Source organism: Salmo salar, chromosome 29, assembly GCF_965601325.2.
Source record: "Salmo salar chromosome 29, fSalSal1, whole genome shotgun sequence".
Lineage (NCBI taxonomy): Eukaryota > Metazoa > Chordata > Actinopteri > Salmoniformes > Salmonidae > Salmo > Salmo salar.
In genome coordinates, this window is record NC_138319.1 from 15,072,982 (window position 1) to 15,089,987 (window position 17,006).

Consider the following 17,006-nt stretch of genomic DNA (forward strand, 5'->3'; position numbering starts at 1 on the left):
GAGCCAGTCCATACGCTCTCCTCTGCTCACCCTCCTGATGTTGGCCTCCTGCTGGGCCTCCAGGAACTCCAGCAGCTCGGCCCGGGTCCCGTTGTTCCAGATAAGGTAGGGGTTCTCAGAGTTACTGTTCAGCAGCTTCAGCACCTGGTAGACATGGAAACAGAAGCATGAGTGAATGTGGGTGAAGTTTGGCAAAGCATAGTAATATCGTCAAGAGTGTTTTAACTAGTGGGTCTATGAGTGTGTGTGTGTTATTGTGTCTAATCTGCATATCTACCTTTTACACTTTCCCATAATCACTAACCTCAGCCGGTACCGCCGACCCTAACCTCCTCGAAATATAGGGTGTGAGCATGGCTGCCAGGCTCTTACGAATCGTCGGGTTCTCCGGGGGTTGCCCCTCCACCCCGTTAGTCTCCACTACACCTCCCTCTCCGGTGGGTGGGGCGTAGCCCCCCAGACGGCTAAGGGCCACGAGGCTGAGCTTGGCCAGGCTGTTGGCCACCTCCTGCTGGTTGGTGTCCTGGCTGGTGGCCACGCCGCTCTCCTCCAGCGTGTAGTCGTAGTTGAACAGGTGCACCAGGAGGTGCCAGAGCACGCCAGCGTGGTACAGGTGCGTCTGCAGGAAGTAATCCACGGCGAAGGAGCTGACGCACTGCACGGCCAGCGCCGCCGTCCGCGGGAGACCCTGAGAGCGTACAAGAGAAGATTGCTTTCAGATGAAGGTATACGCTCAACTTTAAAATGCATTTTTTTTTTTTTAAGTATAAATGTGTGTCCTTTCTGTATTGGATGATACAGTGGTATCACGGTGTATACAAAGCCAGAGATACAAGGCTGTTGTTATATGATTAAGTGGAGATCTCACCTTCCCATAGTAGAGCACGTGACAGAGGTCCCTGATGATGTTGGGGAGCTCGATGATCTTTTCCCGGCACTCCTCAAACTGAGCCGCTACACTGTAGCACTTACACACCTGGCCGCACACCTAGGCACAGGCAACACAACCCCTTTCAACACTGAACTGTACCACTCATTTCCAGCCAGACATGTACGGGTCAGAATACAGTGCTAATAATGTTGATTTGACACTTTATTCAGACAGTAAGGAAATCAGAGGGAGAGACAGATAAAGTGGAAAGGGTAGACACTAGGATTGAACCCCGGTCTCTGGTGGGGGAATCGTAAGTGACCACAGCTCTGCACTGTGGATCTGGTGATCTTACTTGAACAGCCATGTCATCAGACTTGCTGGAAGCGGTTAAAACAGCGACACACCGGGACAGCGCGTCTAACAGAATCTGCCGGAAAAAGGGGTGAATACTTTTTTTTAGATCATGTTATAAACCATCAAAGTATGAATGTAGGAATGTCGGTCGGAAAAGGTGAATATTGTCGCAACAATAGTATCTGAGTCGTATTCATTAGTTCCAAAATGAAGCAAAACGTTTTTCAATTAAAAAACAATAAATAAACATTTCTTATTAGACAACTCCAAGTAGATCCCTCCCGGTTTCAGTCCGTTTACTTCCGTTTGGTGCCTAATGAATATGATCCTGATATCTGAATAGCCAGTAGGGTTGTTAGTTCTACCTCGATGCCACTTTCTCTGCGTAGTTCCTCAGCGTTTAGGGCGGAGCAGTTGACCGTGTGGAAGGCCAGCTCGATTGCAGCCGGGAGCAGGGGGGAAGTCTTGGAGAACAGCTGCTCATCACCCGTCTCCATGGTGATGGTCTTGATGAGCATGGGGTAGCCTGCGTACTTGTAGGGTTCCAGTTCTGTTAACAAGAGGACAACAGTTTACATTAATATTACTCTCGGAAAGTAGCAAAAGTGTCATATATAATATAGCTCCTACTCTTTTGCTAGCTATAGCAACGCTACTGTGTCTATCACAAATCCAAAAATGGCGTCTCTAGTTGTGTTTACAATTAGCGACTGACGCACCTTCCATGCGTATTCACTTTAGATGCGTATAACATGGAATACTACAGACAGTGGAGAGAGTATTAGAGTGTCAGACCCTGTTTGTGTCTGTTGAAGAGGATGCTCTGGGCTTTGAGGATGAGGATGATGTTCTCGGGGTCAGGGCCGTCGATAATGCGGGACGACTTGGTGCACAGGAACTCATAGGCCTTGTTGACCTTCTCAAACATATCCTGAACACACAAAGACAGTTATTAACACCCCCCCTCTGAACAATGAAGACAGGAGTGGAAAACTCCTCAAACTCAGATGATGTCTGGGTCCCAAATGGCACCCGATTCCTTATATAGTGCAGCAATGGTGCGGTAACATACCCTGCCCTCTGGGTTCTTGTCCGGGTGGTACTTCTGGGCCAGTCTGAAGTAGGCCTTCCTGATCTTACTCTCCTCGTGTCTGTGGAGAAACCAAAAATACTCCATATAGAGAGTACCGATAGACATCTTAGAGAGTGAGAAGCATCTTCATTATGTATGCAAGGCCACTTACTGTCCCTGTCCCTTGGGCAGGTTGAGGACTTCGTAGGCGTCGTCCACAGACATGGAGGGAGGCTTCTTCTCCACCTCCCTCTTCCAGGCCTCCAGGGTGTCCTTCAGCAGCTTCACCTGCAGGGGGCAGAGCACTATTATTAACAGTCTCCATCTCGCTCATACACTGACACCTTCACAAGACTGTTCTCCCAAGTCTCACACAGTCAATAAGCACACACACACACACACACAGAACATACGGGCTCTCGGATGGGCCAGTTGGGGAAGCGGTTGGCGTCACACAGGTGGCGGAGGTAGTAGATGTTACAGAAGAGCTCGTTCTCCAGCTGGGGGAAGCTGACTACAGGGATGGGGCAGTACTGGTAGAGGGCTCGTGTGTTGCTGTACAGCCGTGGGCTGAAGTCAGCCAGGTGGGTCGCGATTTTCTCAATCATCATCCGCCTGGAGTGGGGGCAAGGGGGATGAGACAGACACAAACCAACACACAAGAGGTGGATGTAGACAAACGGATAGAAAAACCTTCGTCAAAACTATTTGTTAGACCTCTCCCCAGACAGACAGCAAGCTTGTGTCTACCTCATCTCGCTGCTCCAGATGGCCTCTGGCGTGTCAAACTCTCCCAGGAAGATCTCGGAGAAGCGTTCTGCCTCGTAGTTCTCCAAGTAACACACCATGGCCTCGGGCATCACCGGCCCCAGCACACTGCGCTGGACGATGTCCGTACCTTTGGCCTCCTCTGACTTGAAGGCCTGCTTCAGGTGACAGTACTTCAGGAACCTACAGGAAAACACAAGACGTGACAGAGTCCAAAACGCACAACGTAAAAGACCGATCTGAACAGCACAATGTGTGTGTGTGTATGACATGCGTGTGTCCGTGTGCATCTCTCCTGCAGTCGGACCTGGCCACAGGCAGCACGTTGGAGCCGGTGTACATCATAATGAAGAAGAAGATGCCGGTGAGGTAGAGGCGCTGCAGGTTGGGGTTGTCCTGCATCACCAGGTACAGCACGTTGGCCACCTTCTCCACCAGGATGGGGTCAAAGGTCAGCAGCAGCTGATTGGAGAAGGGAACAGCACATGAGACATTTGAGCAAACGTTTCATTTAACAAAAATAAAAACCTCCATCTCACTTTTAATGTTGAGTCCAACAATTGAACGGATCTTATTTGACCAACGTTTTCATCTCAAGCAACCTTCAGATTATTTTATATATAGGAAGGTGAAAAGAAGAGGAAATAGTACACATTTGATGACATTTTGTGTATTTAACCAGGAAGTCCCACTGAGGTAGGAAGGATGTACCTAATAATAGGCTGGTTCTGCTCACCTGGACAATGTGAGGGAGGCAGGTGTTATCGCTGACCATTCTCTTGATCTTGGGTAAGGGACGAATAATGGCATTGTCCTGGTCCCTGGGGAAAGACACAGAGGCACATTTTTAAAACTGTGTGAGAGCGAAACAGAGAAATGGGGAGAGAGAGGGCCGAGCAAGAGAGAAGAAAGAGACAGTAAAAAAATAAGAATATATATATATATATATATGTTTTTTTTTTTTTTTAAAGAGTCTGAACTCCCTACCTGCTGGGGTAGTAGGAGCACATGGTGATGAGCATGTTGAGGATGAGCGTGGCCAGGTCCGTCTCGTTCATCACCGCCTGCCCACTGGCCAGCAGGCACCACTTGAGTTGCGGGATGGCCTGCAGGGGGCGCCAGCCGTCCATGCCCTGGGCCCAGCACCTCGTCTTGGCCGTCAGCACTCCCTTGCTCCAGAACTCCTGCATCTGATGGGGGAAACGTGTACGTGTTCAGTCATCAAGATATCATGCTTAGGGATAGTTCACCGACGTTACAAAATATACATTGTCTTGGATACCCCAAAATATCTAAGCAATGGCACTGGACCCAGAGAAACTCTACCTATGGGGGTAGAGCTTAGCATGCGTGTTGGTTTTGCATTCAGTAGAAACGTACCTCTTCAAAGCTGAAGGGGCCCCTCCTCTCTTTGTCTGCGTTCCCAAAGTACCACTCCTTCTCGCTCTCCCTCTTCATGTCCGCCCCGGCCTCGATCACGTTGCTCTGACAGACACAAAGACGCACGTTATTAACATGAAACCAGACAGACTGGCCTGTAATGGAAGCATATAGCTGTCGAAATTCTATTTGACTTCTGACAGCTATACGCTTCCATGGTCTGCAACTGTATCAAAACATACGTTAGATACGCGATGAGAAGCACATGCTACAATTTGGGTGGTTCAGAGAGGGCAGTTGTGAAGACCTACCTGTAGTGGGACGGTGGCTCGGCTGGTGTGTAGGTGGGCCAGGGTGAGCAGGTCCACTAGGATGCGGACTCCATTGGAGTCCATCAACTCCTTCACATTTTTCTTGTTGAGGATGAGTTTGTTAAGGAATAGGATCAGTCTGTCTCTTTCCAGTTTGTCTGTAGACTGTAAATACAGAGGGGGAGAGACTCTTACCATTACGAAACTGTCCCAACGGATCTCTGACTGGTGTGTGTGTGTGTGTGTGTGTGTGTGTGTGTGTGTGTGTGTGTGTGTGTGTGTGTGTGTGTGTGTGTGTGTGTGTGTGTGTCACAGCACTGACCCGGTCCAGCATGCCAACGATGTACTTGGTGTCGGTAAAGGGGCCGATCTCCTCGCAGCACTTCCCATAGACGACGGTGAGAGCCTGCAGGCACAGGCACTTCATGGAGACTTTGGGGGTGAGCAGGAAACGGTGGTAGAGCTCATTGAAGAACTCGTACCTGAGCGGGAGAAAGAGCGAGAGAGAGGGATGAGGAAGGGATATTGCTAAAGAAACTTTGGGGAAATTTAACAGTTTGAACATGACTTTATTCCTTTCGTTTGGATTTAAGAGCAATATTGTCATTAGATGGGTTAAACATGGCCGATTGCGCTGTAGGTAGCTGATGTCTTACGATCTCTTGATGGCCCCAGACTCGTCCGACTCATCCTCTTCCAGCAGCAGACGCAGGTAATAATCACCAATCTTAATCTCATCCGAAAGACACTCGTACCTCACCTGCAACACACACGAAAAACAAACCCCAACCCCACACACACACACACACACACACGTCAGCTACCAAGCCACACGATCAAAATATAAATATGGTCATCATTTGGTTTGACCCCTGACCTCAAACTCCTGGTGGTTCCAGGAGATGACGCTAGCGTTGCCCAGCTCGCGGTCCACGCCAAAGGCCCTCATCTCTCCCTCCAGAGCGTCCCGCAGCTCCTCCCGCGTCTTCAGGTTCCAGATGAGGTTGGACCGCGCGTGGTCCAACTGGAACCTAGGACACAGGAGAACCAGAGATTGAGATGGGACAACTTATCCAAAATCTAAATATTCACTTTTAATGCAGGAATTTATTTGAGCATTTAAAGTAGGAGGATGCTCCAGCCGGAGAAACATTAAACATAAAAAATAAAGGATAAAACAAAGTCTATAATAGTAAGAGAGAGTCAGGCGGCCATTTTGTGAGCAAGTGACCAATGTACCTACCTGTAGTAGAAGAGCTCCCAGTTGGCTTCGATCTTGATCCTCTGTCTCCTCTTCCTCAGAATGACAGGTTTTTGGCTGGGGTTCTGTAGTAGAGCCAAGAACAATGTCAGTCACCGCTACACCTCTCCAATGGTCAACTCGCGTTGCTGGACAACTGATCTACACGAGAGGACGACCGCAGCTAAGATGATTTATGACCCCCCCCCCCCCCCCCACTAATACCAGCCTTCACAACAGCTTGAGCGCCAGTCAGTTTATGCTATCAGGCCAATTCCCTGTCAATCACGGTCATTGACGAATTGTCATCTTTGGCTTGACAATGACAGTAATGGAAGATAGCAAGGGCACAGACATATATTGATCTTGACAACGTTGAAGGTACAACACAGTCACATTACAGGTGATTGATGAAAACAAATACGAGGAAAGGTATGGCATGTATTGAATGGCATGCATTTTATCTATCGCCTTTGAAAACCCACAATGTTACAAAATGCTTTTTTCACAGTATTAATGAATTCAAAATGTTTAATGTCACTGACCACCAGGTGAAAAATACTGTCATGATAACAAACACCAACAAAAACACACACAACCTTTGACATAAACAGTGACAAAAATCCAGCTACAGAGATGGGATCCCACAACATAACGTGCTACATGAGCTCTAAAACTGACAGGTAGGCGTGGGAGGGGGTCAAAAAGGAGGAAGAGGGGTTCCCATTGGTCAGTTCTACTTACCAGGTTATTTCTGTCCTGCTGCATTTGATTGACAGCAGAGAACCCCAACAGACAAGAGGGACAGGGTGGGGTAAGAGACAACACAGAGAGATTATTGGTCCTCAGTCAGATCAAACAGAGATACTTCTCATTGAAGTTAGGTCAAAGGCAATCTGCACCATACGATCAAAATCTTTATCGACAAAAACAGTACGACAGCCTCCAGTCCAGATTCACCCACCGTATGCGATGACAGTGGGTCTATTTAAAAAAAAGCTTTTACTGTATCAAATGAACATTAACTGAAAGGAAAATCACAACCGATGTGGCAGCAATTTTAAAATGTGTGAGGTGATTGGTTGGCAGATAAAAGAAAGTTCAATTAAATGATTGATTTGAGCTGGACTTCCCTACACCCCCTCAGCCCTCTAACAATAGTCTCATTCAGAATCCGCACTAACAAGTTTCTGTTTATCTTGGTACTTAGACAAACCTAGCGTGGTGAGACAAAAACCCAGTGATGGTCACAAAGTATAGGTGAACTTCGGTTTGTGGCAGCGTTGTGGCCCAGTTGATTTAAAAGGAGGTTTGATTAAAGATTTGTGCCAAGCAGCTGTCGGCCCGTAGAAGAGAGGAGAAGAGGGCAGAGAGAGAGTGTTCCCTGTTAATAAACAGACCTGGTCAGATGGTCGGTTTAAAGGACACACATTAGTCCTTTAAACAAGACATCTCGCATTCACTGTCTTTGCGACACTGTTACTGTAAATGCTTGCGTTTCATTCCGTCACCATAATGCACAGAATTTTACTCGGTGGCATCATTCATACACTCTTTAAGTAGAAGTCATAACAGCACCAAGAGTTTAAACATCAATCCCAGCAATACTACACTTCACCAAGATCTCTGACGCATACAAATGAGGGCAGACGCACACACAAAGCAAGCAGCGCATATCTGTTCAGCAGCATCCAAAACAGCAAAGCAGATTTGTTAGAATGTGATTCAGAACCCACTGGTTCCCAGAGTGTCTCCCCCATGGCAAAGTTGCTGGGTGATAGAAATGCTAGCCATGCTAACTGGTACAAAAGTAACTGGACCAGTCCAGCAGACAGCTATGGAAGCAGTACAGCCTGCAATACCGCTCAGCGCCAGCAGGAGGAGCAAGAGGAGTCTGAATGAGGGCATCACCGTTAGGACTACTGGCCCAGAATGAAACCCCTGAATGGGGGGAGAAAAGCGAGTAGTGAGTCCCTCCTCACCTCCTTCTGGGCGATACCCATTTTGTCCCTCCAGTGCATTAGCACGATGTCGGCCTTCTCCTTGGCAAACTTCTCCACCTCTTTGGCTGCCTTGCCCGCCACCCGCTGCCAGTCGGGCACCTTTTGCTGACCAAATTGGTCCTGTAATGATCAGACACGAAAAGGCCGGTGAGTAAAAGTTAAAAAAACATCCAAGCATACAGTAATGTCTAAAGGTACCACAACAGTGTACGGAGCTGGTAAAGGGGAATGTCGCCATTGTCTCCGCTGCAGGTTACCGTGGCGATTTTGACATTGTCCCGGATGTGCATCCTGTCCACGTCTTTCTCCGGGACGGCATCAGGGCTGTCCAGGTACGCCAGCAGCCCCGTCGGCTGAGGGGGAGAGAGATGGCGAGACAGAAAGAGAGAGGATTATACACTACCAAATTCCCTGCCTCTTAACCGTATGGATGGTACACAAGTGAATTGCCTGAACACTAGGGCTGGGACGATAGCAGTATCGTGATACTCCTTACCACCGTGGCTAGGAAACCAAACACAAAGCAGATTTATGTTGGAAACAAACATTATGTTGTCATCCAGTCACATGTATTTATTTCCCAAGCTAGAGCACACAATATTTTACAGACAGCGGGTTTTTAAAGGACTAAAAGAGTTCGGTCTGCTTTGTGTTTTCATTTTCGCCATGGTAAAAAAGATTGCTACATTGGTATCGTCACAGCCCTACTGAACACCCGTCGGGAGCCTAACCAGTATTCTCTTGAGGAGGCTCATGGCGATGGGGTTCTCTGCTGTCCACAAGCCCACCAGGTGACGACTCAGCTGCCTGTGGGAAGGAACAGTTTAAAAACCATGAGTGAATTAGTCAGAATCCTAACTTGAGATAGGGATGCGTAATTTGGACGTTTGAGTAAATCATGCACGGACGTTATGGGAGACTTACGTAAAAATCTGACGGAAACCGATATGGACCCTTAGTCCTTTACCTGTTGGTGAGCATCCTCTGGTCTGAGCTGATGGTGAACATGGAGGTGTGCAGGTGTCTGGGCAGTGCTCCCTCACTCAGAGCCAGTTCCTGCATCTTAGTGGCTATCTCCTTATCCCCCTCCTAATAAACAAAACAGTCATTTACTGTTGATCATCGCCAATATAAATCACAATAATTATCCTGTTTGTCATATCAAGACCTGCTCCCCCCCGACCTCACCTCAATGATGGCCTTCATCACCAGGCCCGCTCCCTTCACAATGGCCATAGAGGGGTGCTGGAAAACAACAACAACTCCTCACTGAGACAATGTTAAATGAATCCCATCAAAACAGATAGTCACACATACCTTATACTGTATACAGAGCATGTCAGACAAAAACTGTTTGACAATACTATTTCTTCTTTTCAAATTGTCCACCATCTTTTAGTTTAACCCACCTACACCTTTTACTTAAGTGTTTTCCTTCCTTCCTTCCTTCCTTCCTTCCTTCCTTCCTTCCTTCCTTCCTCCTCCTTCCTTCCTTCCTTGTAGTGAAAAGTGTCTTTTTTAATAAACATTCCCCTTTCTCTTATTCTTAGCGTGGAACCCAAACTGAAACGGAGCATGTCAGTTATGGATTCCAGACTACCTTTCTCTCGCCCCGCCTAGCTACCTGGAAGAGTTTGAAGAGGGTGCGTCCGTTGGAGGCCACCATCTCCAGCAGCATGTCAAACTGCTGTCCCTCGCTGGTCTCGCTGTAGGGGGCGCACAGGGCAAAGGTCAGGAAGTCCAGCAGCGAGCTGATCACCAGAGCCCCCATGCCGTGGTCCTGCAGGGAGAGAGGGAGGATATAGAAAAAAAAAGGAAAAAAAGATTGTGAAGGAGACTGTTGTTAAAGAAACAAGATGGCTTCCTTCGGTTTCGCTCGCAGGTTTCGGCACCGATATCAAAAGTTAGAAAGGGGCTGAGGCTGAAACACGTACCACGTTGCTGACGAACTTCTCCAGAAGGTTCTCCAGGAACTTCTTGGAGGACATCAGGGAGGCCTTGTTCAGTTGCTCCTGTCGCAGGTCATAGTCATCGTGCATCGGCTGGAAGGATGCAGACGATTGCAATTGAAAAAGTTGTAAATGGAAATTGTGCATTACCAACGACAGTCACGTTCTCTGTAGTGTCATGGCGTAAACACCGGAAGTGTGTGTTAGATGGTCTGTGAACTTTCTGCTCAGGGGAATGCAAATGGTACTTACACACATAAGAGCACAGAGCATGTCTATGGCGGCGTGTGTCACTCCGTTGTTGTTCCTCTTCAGAGCTTTCACCGTCTTCACCCCCAACTTCTCCCGGAACCTGCAAAACACACACACACACACACATTAAACTAGACAAAGACTCATTCACTTCATTGACATGATATGATATGGAGACAAGGGGGAGGCTCATTGAGACTGGAAATTCAACAACGCAGACAGACACATTTTTACGGCATTTCTGGTCTACAAATATCATTTTAAAAGGGTCTGGGGGGTTCATTCTCAACTATACAGGAACACAGAATTGAAATCCTCTCATACATCTCAGTGACCCCAAAGAGACAGACAGTGTCCTGGATACATGAGATACAGATCGAGAGAGAGAGACAGACAGTGTCCTGGATACATGAGATACAGATCGAGAGAGAGACAGACAGTGTCCTGGATACATGAGATACAGATCGAGAGAGAGACAGATGGAGGGAAATAAAGACAGAAAGAGAGAGGCGCACACACACACACACACACACACACACACACACACACACACACACACACACACACACGCGCAGACAGAGGCGGAGGAGATGATGACGTCACCTCTCTTTTGATCTCCCGGTGTGTGACACATGAAAGGAGAGTAGTAGACAGATTGAAGGAGAGCAGAGAGACGGAGACAAGCGAACAATCTGAGCCAGACAGACAGACGTAGTCAGTCTTAGACAGAAGGCAGGCAGACGGAGCTAGAGAGCGCGCATAGACAGACGGAGGGCATACAGACAGGGAAGACAAGTAGGACATGGAAATCAGACAGAGAGGGCAGACTGAGATGTATGGATTCATATTTACGTTCCATCTGTGAATCCAGACCCTTGACCAGACCTTGGAATGACAGAGTACGTCTGTTACCTACACACTTACCACCACATTACCACACAATACTGCATAGCAACAACTATCAGTAGGAGAGGGGGGTGGAGGGAGGAGCGGAAGGACTGGGAGAACGTAGCAGAGGAGGTGAAAAGCACAATTAGTCAGAGCTTTGAAGGGAGAGAGGGTAGTGAAGGGAGAGAGGGAATTCAGGAAGAAGTGTGTGTGTGTGGTGTGTGTCGAGGCCTTACTTGGGAAGCTGTGTGAATGCCTGGAAGCCGGCCTTGGAGGCCACCAGGCGTCGGAGTGCCTGGAAGTGGCTCTCCAGCTCGGCGTTGGGGCCCGGCAGCTCACACTCCTGTGAGAGCAGGGCCAAGACAGCATTGCTTATCAGCTTCTCCTTGTTCTCCGAAAACAGACCCTGAGAGACAGGAAGAGGAGAGGAATGTTAAAGATAGCGTAACACACACAGTCGTTTGGTAGGTTTGAACACACTTACATCTTGGGTGACGGCGTGCAGCACACCGCTGTAAGATACATTAGCGTTGAATCTGAACACTGCGTCTGCAAAGTTTCCATCTGAGGGAGACAGACAGGGACTCATGGTCAAACCATCAGTCCTTTAGACATACAGGGTCGTACGCATTAGGGCACACTGTAGAAAAAACGTTTTGCAACAGAAAATGAACGTTTGTTATTGGACAAGTTCAAATAGTCCCTCCCTGTTTCATTCTGTTTGCGTCCGTTTGGTGCTTAATGAATACACCCGTGAAAGGTGTTACTCACTAGGGGGCGTTGCCAGAAATTTGAGGTGCAGGCTCTCCACTTCCTCGTCCACAGACATGCTCAGTAGGCCCCAGCGCTGGCCCCGCTGGGTGGGGGCCATCTTCACACACACGTCCCTGTTACCCGACGCACGCACCCCGTCCAGCAGGCTGGCCATCAGGGAGTCTCTAAACACACACACACGTTAGATTCAGATCAATAAGATGGAGAGGCTAGGGACACAGATATGACCCACAAATACACACATTTTCAAACAGAGAAAGAGAGATGTGGGATGGGTTAAATACAACACACATGAACGCATGAAGAACAGCAGAGCGTAGAGTGAGACCGATAGATTTGGTGTAAAAAGAAAAAAGTGTGGAAGGAAACCGTAGAGGGAAAATATGTAATTCATGATACTGCATGTGTACAATAGGAGCTGTGTGTTTCACTGTACCTGTCTGTGGAGCAGTACTTCCTGATCTGGCCTCTGATGAACTCTATGGTGAACACCTGGGGGTTCTCCGCATCGCAGATGAGAGCAAACACCTGCAGATACACACAGCATTTCCCCCAAATGACAATTAAAGAAACGGCGCTTCAGTCAAATTTATTTGAAAAAGACAAACATGGCATTTAACAGAGCCTGAGGCAGAGGCCGGGCCATAGAAATAGAATGGATAGAACAGACAGCTCTGAAATCAATCAAATGAATTTATATAGCCCTTCTTACATCAGCTGACTATGAGTCAGCCCCAGTGTTTATGTAGGAGTTGTTGCAGCCACCCACCTCTCCAAAGGGCTTGATGGTGACTATGTTGTAGGAAGCTGGATCTCTCTCCACCAGACATGTCTCTGTCAGGCACAGGATCCTCTTGACGGGCTCCTGTCAGGGACAAACAGCACAGAAGAAGTTAGTCTCAAGTCTATAAAGGGCCAGTTGACCACAAATAAAATGTTCATCTCAATGTCCTAATAAATAAAAATTGCATACTCATAAAAAGGTAAACACTAAACAGGACATTTATAAAAGTAATGGATAGAGCGATAGGGATAGGAGCGATTCTGACCGAGTGGCGTGGGGAGATCTTCTGCACCACAAACTCAGCCAGGGAGGTGATGGACTCGTCTGAGCCGTACTTCCCGAGTCGGTCCGTGACAAAGTCCTCGAAGGTCAGCGGGTCCTTACGCAGCCGCAGCGTGATGCCGATGAAGTTGCCCGCGTGCTCAATGGCGCTTTTAATGATCTCATCCCGGTGCTCTGATGCAAACAGGTGCTGAAGGGGGAGGGAGAGAGGGAGAGAGAGGAGGGGAGAGGAGAGAGAGAGAGAGATAGTTAAGAGGTAAGAGAGGGAGGGATAGGAAGGAAGGTAGAGATAGGGAAGTAAGGACAGAGAGAGGCAATAGGAAAGGTGGAGAGAGAGAGGGGGATGGGAAGGGGTGGGGGTGCAATACAAATGGTGAATCAGTCCTGGACAGTAGAATTTCTCAAGGGCATAAACACATTTGCACACAGACAAGCGACCCTTTAGAGCAGGGTGTCATGTAAAAACCATCCCAGCGCGAAACGGTTCCCAGTCCCTCTGATCGTGTAGTGATTTTGACGTCATGCTATAAAATTTCTTGTCTCTTTATGGGGACGGCTGAGGTCGTCTCTTTATGGGGACAGCTGAGCTCGTGCGGCTGTTTCTCTCACACCCTCCCTCGACCTCGAAAAACTGTTCTGTGAGCATCTGCCAAATCATATGGTGACCAGGAGTATTGACTGACCAATCAGAAGCTTGTTGAGGAGTGAGGTTAGCATATAAATACCCGGACTCGCGCGTCAAAGTGCTGAGGGTTGACGTGAGGAGAGATTTTTTTGCGATTGCGCTACGTTTACGATTGACAGTGCATACATTTGTAAGCTAGCTATACAAACAAGTTAGAACAGCACACCTCTGAGAACAATCCATCTCAACCAGTTTACAGCTAATTACACTAGCTAGCTAGATCAAGGGCGAGGGGGTGTGTGAGAAACATCTGCAGGAGCTCAGCCATTATTGACTCAACATTTTACAACATGACCTCACAATAACACAAATCAGAATAAGTGGGAACTATTTCACACTGGGAAGATTTTCACATGACACAGGGCTCTCCCACCCTGTTCCTGGACAGCTACAGTCCTGTAGGTTTTCGTTCCAACCCGTTGTAACTTACCTGATTCAGCTTATCATCCAGCTAATTATTAGAAACAGGTGCGCTAGATTACGGCTGGAATGAAAACCTACAGGACAGTAGCACTCCAGGAACAGGGTTGGAGAGCCCTGGTTTAGAGAGAGACACACACACAAAGACACGTAAACACACACTACCCTCCCCCCTAGGTACGTACCAGGCGGCTGAAGCCCCCATAGAGGATGCAGAAGCCCCCCTGGTAGTCGTTGACCTCTGCAAAGCCCTCCACGGAGCGGTAGTCGTAGGAGCACACCACACGGTTGGTCTGGGGGTCGATCTGGTCGATGCCCCCCGGGGTCACCTCCAGGCTCACCGACTTCCGCGTGTCGCTCCAGTGGTGCTTGTAACAGTTGTAGCGCTGACGGGAGGGACACCCATGTTAACAAAGTGGACAAAACTTGTAGCATCACTGCATGATATAGCTCTAAGCATTATCACGCCTAGCTCTGGTCCGGGTAATTATGTGCTCAACGTCGGCAAGCCGCACGTACAGTAATGCCCTGGACCAGAGCTAGGTAATGCTAATGCTTAGAAAACCCCATAGAAATCCATAGGGCTCTGGTCAAAAGTAGTGCACTATATAGGGAGCCATTTGGGTTCACATCCATTGTGCTCCTCTTCGATGAAATCACCAGGAAGTTGGATCGATCTGTGCTGTAGATGAAAGTCACCCTTAGGGGAGCAGGTGAGCAGCTGTTCTATTCCAACCTCTCAAGGAAATGGGATTGTGCTGATGTAGAAAACCAACAGACATGTGCTCTGTCCCAAATGGCACCCTATTCCCTATATAGTGCACTACCTTTGACCAAAAGTAGCGCACTGCATAGGTAATAGGATGCCATTTGGGACCGACACAATAAAACCCTCAGGGAGTCTCCTCGACCAGCTCAGCGCAGGAGAGGGAGAACACAGATCCTATTATTAGCAACTCAGGAAGAAGAAATAGAGGCTGCTCCACTCTGCCCTTCCTCCTCCTCCTCCTCCTCTCTACTCAACATTGCCCTAGGGTGTGTGCAGTGTTTGTTTACTCATTTGTTCTGTTCCCCCACCTTTTATTCATTCATTCGTTCATGTCGGCATTCATATCATTCCATTCTCCTCTGTAATGAGATCATGCATTCTGTTCTCCTTTCCCTCTTTTGTTCAGGTCTTCATTCCCCCGCTCCTTCCTCCATTACCTCATTCAATACTCACCCTGCCAGTTATCTTTCCCTCAGAGAAGTCTGTCCTGAATCTCTGCAGAGAGAATGGGAGATCAGATTAAACATCCATTGTAATCTGGGCCGTATTCATAAAACTTCTCAGAGTGCTGATCTATGACCCATTTAGCCTTTTAGCTCATAATGAAGATTACGTGGACGTGGACGGGGGGGGACCGGATCCAAGAGCAGTACTATAACTCTGCAACACTTTATGAATACGGGCCGTGATGCATTGTCATCCATTTAAATTCATCCTAATGCACTGTATCCTTTTTAGTTAGATGATTGAGATATCCTTTGAATAAGATGATTTAGGCTGTTGAACACAAACGTGCAGAGTTTGATTGAAAAAATAATAATAAATGGCCTCGATATCTGGGTACTGGACGCGAGCCCTGATTTATTGGTTCTCACAGAGACTTGCCTGAATGATTTGATGTCTGATAAGGACATTGATATTTGTGGTTACAGTATCTTCAGTTTAGATTGCAAAAATGGTGAGGAATGGCTAATTATGTAAAAACAACATTCATGTCATCATGTAGTGTAAATTGGACCGTTCCCAAGAAATTTGAGATGCTGGTTGTATGCATTTATTTATTGCTGGGATTTACTGATATGCATTGATATTATTACTAAATGTGTCCCACAAAGGTCGATTTTGGGCCCTGTACTTTTTACCATCTATATAAACAACATTGGTTTGTCTGTAATAAATTGTAACCTCCACTTGTCTGCGGACGATACTGTTGTATATTCTGTTGACAAGGCTCTTTCTGATCTTCACTCTGCCTTCATTGCTTTACAGAAAACCTTTATTGCCCTCAAGCTAGCATTGAAAGCGGGTAAAAACGGTGTTTTCTAGGGCGTACAACAATTTTACCTTGGATGGTACCTATATTGACTGTGTACCTGCTTACAAGTATCTGGGCATCTGGATAGACGACAAGTTGTCTTTTCGAAAACATACTGATGAGTTAACTAAGAAGCTAAAAATATAAATGGGTTTCTTCGATAGAAATAGGTAATGCGTCTCACTTAATAATAGAAAGCAGAACATTCAGTCAACGTTCCTACCGGTCCTGGTCTACGGCGACATCTATTTAATGCAGCTGCCAACACACTGAAACCATTAGATGCAGTTCATGACAGTGTACTACACTTCATTACGGCTGACAGGTTCTGTACACATCACTGTGTTCTGTATCAGAAAGTAGGTAGGCCATATTTGAAGTCTTATAGATTGATGCATTGCTCTCTTTTTTGTTTATGAAGCTCTTTCACAAAAACTCCATTGTTAATAACATTTAGACATACAGTGCCTTCAGAAAGTATTCGCACCCCTTGACTTTCGCCACATTTTGTTCTGTTGCAGCCTGTATTTAAAAAGGATTAAATTGAGGTTTTTTTGAGTCATTGGCCTACACACAATAGCCATAATGTGAAAGTGGAATTATGTTTTTCAAATGTTTGTAAAAAAAAAAAAAAAAAAGCTTGTTATGGCAAGCCTGAATAAGTTCAGGAGTAAGAATGTGCTTAACAAGTCACATAAGTTGCATGGACTCACTCTGTGTGTAATAATAGTGTTTAACATGATTTGTGAATAACTACCTCATCTCTCTGTACCCCACACAATTATCTGTAAGGTCCCTTTCAAACACAGATTCAATCACGAACAACATGGAGGTTTTTTAATGCCTCGCAAAGGGCGGCACCTATTGGTAGATGTGTAAAAAATAA

General features: G+C 47.1%; 1 protein-coding gene across 8 annotated transcripts in view; it reads right to left on the minus strand.

Annotated features, from left to right (window-relative positions):
- LOC106590186 (dnaJ homolog subfamily C member 13) overlaps positions 1-17,006 on the minus strand; it is a 45,408-nt gene that overhangs the window by 7,941 nt on the left and 20,461 nt on the right. For 5 of the 8 annotated variants that reach the window (XR_001325015.3, XM_014180915.3, XM_014180916.3 and 2 more), the window contains 37 exons: positions 15,259-15,300; positions 14,222-14,422; positions 12,915-13,121; positions 12,635-12,730; positions 12,302-12,393; positions 11,863-12,029; positions 11,576-11,655; positions 11,328-11,497; positions 11,056-11,088; positions 10,204-10,303; positions 9,937-10,044; positions 9,627-9,782; positions 9,191-9,247; positions 8,970-9,091; positions 8,734-8,809; positions 8,260-8,355; positions 7,982-8,122; positions 6,744-6,761; positions 6,003-6,085; positions 5,637-5,790; positions 5,416-5,519; positions 5,082-5,241; positions 4,760-4,924; positions 4,449-4,553; positions 4,056-4,258; positions 3,805-3,889; positions 3,376-3,530; positions 3,051-3,251; positions 2,714-2,915; positions 2,473-2,588; positions 2,301-2,379; positions 2,024-2,159; positions 1,594-1,778; positions 1,227-1,301; positions 869-988; positions 305-688; positions 31-144 (listed from right to left, as the gene is read on the minus strand). Coding sequence is in view for 7 of the 8 variants with exons in the window: in XM_014180915.3 (XP_014036390.2) it covers positions 31-144; positions 305-688; positions 869-988; positions 1,227-1,301; positions 1,594-1,778; positions 2,024-2,159; positions 2,301-2,379; positions 2,473-2,588; positions 2,714-2,915; positions 3,051-3,251; positions 3,376-3,530; positions 3,805-3,889; positions 4,056-4,258; positions 4,449-4,553; positions 4,760-4,924; positions 5,082-5,241; positions 5,416-5,519; positions 5,637-5,790; positions 6,003-6,085; positions 6,744-6,761; positions 7,982-8,122; positions 8,260-8,355; positions 8,734-8,809; positions 8,970-9,091; positions 9,191-9,247; positions 9,627-9,782; positions 9,937-10,044; positions 10,204-10,303; positions 11,056-11,088; positions 11,328-11,497; positions 11,576-11,655; positions 11,863-12,029; positions 12,302-12,393; positions 12,635-12,730; positions 12,915-13,121; positions 14,222-14,422; positions 15,259-15,300 (4,788 nt within the window). In the remaining variant the exon portion in view is untranslated. The remainder of the gene's footprint in view (positions 1-30; positions 145-304; positions 689-868; positions 989-1,226; positions 1,302-1,593; positions 1,779-2,023; positions 2,160-2,300; positions 2,380-2,472; positions 2,589-2,713; positions 2,916-3,050; positions 3,252-3,375; positions 3,531-3,804; positions 3,890-4,055; positions 4,259-4,448; positions 4,554-4,759; positions 4,925-5,081; positions 5,242-5,415; positions 5,520-5,636; positions 5,791-6,002; positions 6,086-6,743; positions 6,762-7,981; positions 8,123-8,259; positions 8,356-8,733; positions 8,810-8,969; positions 9,092-9,190; positions 9,248-9,626; positions 9,783-9,936; positions 10,045-10,203; positions 10,304-11,055; positions 11,089-11,327; positions 11,498-11,575; positions 11,656-11,862; positions 12,030-12,301; positions 12,394-12,634; positions 12,731-12,914; positions 13,122-14,221; positions 14,423-15,258; positions 15,301-17,006) is intronic. The other 3 variants (XM_014180911.3, XM_014180910.3, XM_014180914.3) reach the window with 3 other exon arrangements.